This window comes from Mandrillus leucophaeus, unplaced genomic scaffold (genome assembly GCF_000951045.1).
Source record: "Mandrillus leucophaeus isolate KB7577 unplaced genomic scaffold, Mleu.le_1.0 Scaffold21, whole genome shotgun sequence".
NCBI lineage: Eukaryota > Metazoa > Chordata > Mammalia > Primates > Cercopithecidae > Mandrillus > Mandrillus leucophaeus.
In genome coordinates this window covers 4,960,588-4,963,828 of record NW_012102143.1, presented here as the reverse complement: position 1 = coordinate 4,963,828, position 3,241 = coordinate 4,960,588, and the positions used below count along the sequence as shown (strand labels likewise).

General features: G+C 58.0%; 1 protein-coding gene across 1 annotated transcript in view; it reads left to right on the top strand.

Annotated features, from left to right (window-relative positions):
- The window catches only part of GBX2 (gastrulation brain homeobox 2), a 12,633-nt gene extending 10,963 nt beyond the window's left edge, over window positions 1-1,670 (top strand). Inside the window, exon 8 of the mRNA XM_011980331.1 lies at window positions 902-1,670. Within this exon, the coding sequence (XP_011835721.1) occupies window positions 902-1,425 (524 nt within the window). The 3' untranslated portion in view covers window positions 1,426-1,670. The remainder of the gene's footprint in view (window positions 1-901) is intronic.
- Window positions 1,671-3,241: the final 1,571 nt, after the last annotated feature.

The following is a 3,241-nucleotide window of genomic DNA, read 5'->3' as shown; positions in this document are numbered from 1 at the left end:
GACCCCCGCCGGAGGAGCTGGAGGATGAGGCCCCGCTGTGCCGCTGGGCCTCCGGGGGAAATTCAGAGCCACGCAACAAGCAGGGTCTCGCGGGGGCATTTAGCGCCCAGCGACCAGCTGCTGCCCTGGGCCGCATATCTATCTGAGGATGCGTTTGTCCGAGTCCTCCTCTACCGCTCCGTGGTGACCTGGGGTCCTGGGTAGGTTGCAGCCTCTAGGGGAGACGAGTTGGGCTGAGCGTCTCAGCCGTGCGTGTGCCCAGGGGCGCCCAGACTTTCTAAACCCCTTCGCTGGTCTTGCTACTTTCCGGGAGAACGGATTCCTGGGAGGCTGTGTGTCTGTGTGTGTGTGTTGTGGGTGTCTGGTGGGAACTTCTAAGGCCACAAAACATCCCTTTGACCAATGTTGTCTGTCTCAAAAAAGACGGTCTGGGATCTGCACGTCCCTACGCCTCCAGTCCGGTTAGGAAGCAATTGAGGTTCACTGAATTTTCACGGTGGGGGAGGCAGGATGGATCCTGAATCCCCCCATCAGTCCTCAACCAGCCCCCACCCCAGGGACAAAGCGGGCAATCTCTTGGGCCTCGCGCCTCCTGCTACTTCTCCTGACGCTGCCGAAGCTGGGAGGGTGCGGGGGAGGCATGGCGGCCCTTTGAGTGATGGTTCTGGGCAAAGGGCCGTCGCCTGTACTGCCTCCTCTTCTTTGAGCTTTCTCACGCTCCCCCCACCCCTCCTCTACCCCTCAAAGGCCAGGAAATCACAATGTGTTAATGTCATAGAAAGACAATCCGCTAAAGGGCGGGGGGCGGGAGGGGGGCGCGGAATGCCCAAGTGACAGTGGGAAGGAGAAAGGAAGGCCAGTGTGCGAAATGTAATAAAATGCCGTTTGGTTTTGCTTTCAGTCGGGGCTGTCCGAGGGCAAGGGAAAGACGAGTCAAAGGTGGAAGACGACCCGAAGGGCAAGGAGGAGAGCTTCTCGCTGGAGAGCGATGTGGACTACAGCTCGGATGACAATCTGACTGGCCAGGCAGCTCACAAGGAGGAAGACCCGGGCCACGCACTGGAGGAGACCCCGCCGAGCAGCGGCGCGGCGGGCAGCACCACGTCTACGGGCAAGAACCGGCGGCGGCGGACTGCCTTCACCAGCGAGCAGCTGCTGGAGCTGGAGAAGGAGTTCCACTGCAAAAAGTACCTCTCCTTGACCGAGCGCTCGCAGATCGCCCACGCCCTCAAACTCAGCGAGGTGCAGGTGAAAATCTGGTTCCAGAACCGACGGGCCAAGTGGAAACGAGTGAAGGCGGGCAATGCCAATTCCAAGACAGGGGAGCCCTCCCGGAACCCTAAGATCGTCGTCCCCATCCCCGTCCACGTCAGCAGGTTCGCTATCAGAAGTCAGCATCAGCAGCTAGAGCAGGCCCGGCCCTGAGGGTCCAGAAGGGCCAGGGCCTGGCACCCACCTGGAGAAGCCCCCGCACCCAAGGGAACCCATGGTGGACTCCACTGTGTTTGAAGCAACAAAGTCACAGCCTAGTTGTGGCCATCCTAAGCAAATTGAGAATATATTCACTAAATGGGCTTAAAAGACTGCTTTTGAAGGGGCTTACAGCCACACCAGAAGACACGCTAAATATTTATTATACTATCCTACTTTGTACATAACTATCTCTATAGACTGGATCTCAGCTGCAGTATTTTGAAAGTTATAGGACTTAATTACCCAGTAATGTTCTCCACTCATCCCAGAAGAAAACAAAACCTCTGCTGTAATATGTGCGGTTAGCAGCCACCTTTCCATACTTTTCCAAAGGTAAACGTGAAACCCAAGAACAAGCGCTGGGGTTTAAACTGATTTCGGTTTGCGTTCTGGCTTTTTGAGTTGACCGAAAAGCAGACATTGTTAGGCAGCCTGGAAATTCGCTTTGCTTTGCTTTGGTTTTGCCTGGCTTTGGTTTCCCCTGGGGTTGCCTATCCTATCTGAGCCATGTGAAGCACGTCTCCGTTGTGTTAATTTATTTCCATGTAGCTTATTTTCTTATAAGTTATGACATTTAAACAATTTCAGTCTTGTGAATAATAAAAAGGAGAGAGGGGGGAGAAAGACCAATCCCTGGGCCTCATAAGTGTGTCCAGAATTTGACTGTCCCGGGCACTGCCAGGGTGTGGCCGGGCAACTGGTCTGGAACCAGTACTGGAGAAACATCCCCTAAAACCTGTTTCCTTAGGCAGCCTGGACTTGAGCCACCCAGCACTTTACCAGGTTTAAAATAGGAGGGCAAGAGCACCGATAGGGTTACGAATTTAAGAAAACCTAATTCTCACCTTAGAAATCTATATCCCCCTTTTGCACAGCCTAATCGATACCTAGTAGGCCGGCAAACTTCGGCCAGAGGAGGAGGTGGGTGCCCGGAGGAGGCAAGCGAGTGCGGGTATTGGTGGCTTTGCACAAACTCCTGATGCTCCAAATCGACTACAGCCAGGAAGGAAACGTCTTTCCTTTGCCCGAAAAGAAGCGGTGCTCGCCTGCTGGCAGAGTGGAGGGTCCATAAATCAGGCTCCGGGCGTTATCTGGCGACAGGAGCAAAAACCCAGCGAGCCCAGCCGGCTTCCCGGCAGCCCTCAGTCGGAGGCGGAGGCGGGCTGGAGCGCCCGCGGCCGCTGCACCTCCCCCTCCGGGCGGGGTCGAGGGGGCGGGACCCGGCCACCGCCCCACCCCAAGGACGCCCCGGTATCCCTCACCACAAAGGGGGAAAAGGGGAGAGGCTACGCAGGGAGCTGGGAGTCGGTCTGCAGGGAACGGGGAGCTGCGCGCCTCCCCAGCTCGGTGGGGGCGTGCCTGGTCCCCAAGCCCACTCCTGTCCCACCCCCGACCCTGCGCCCAGAGCCCCGAGCTCCCTACCGGACCCAGAAGCGCGCCGCCAGATACTGCGGTCCGGCCCGCGGGAGGCTGCGGCGGACAGACCCCGGGCGCCCAGGGGCGTGCAGCGGGCCAGCGAGGGTGAGCATGGTGCCACCAAGCCAGCAGCCCGAAGCGCGAGAGAAGCCGGGGCTTCGCCGGCCTCAGCCTTTCGAGTAGGGGAAAGAGGGGAGGCCGGGAAGCCGCTGCAATGCAGCGGCGCTAGGCCTTTGGCGCGGTTCTCAGCCCAAGAAGGGGAAGCGCGGCCCGCCATGGGTTAACACTAATATTGACTTAATTTTTACTACTTACAGGCCGTCACCTCCCCACGCTGGAGGGGCCTGGGGAC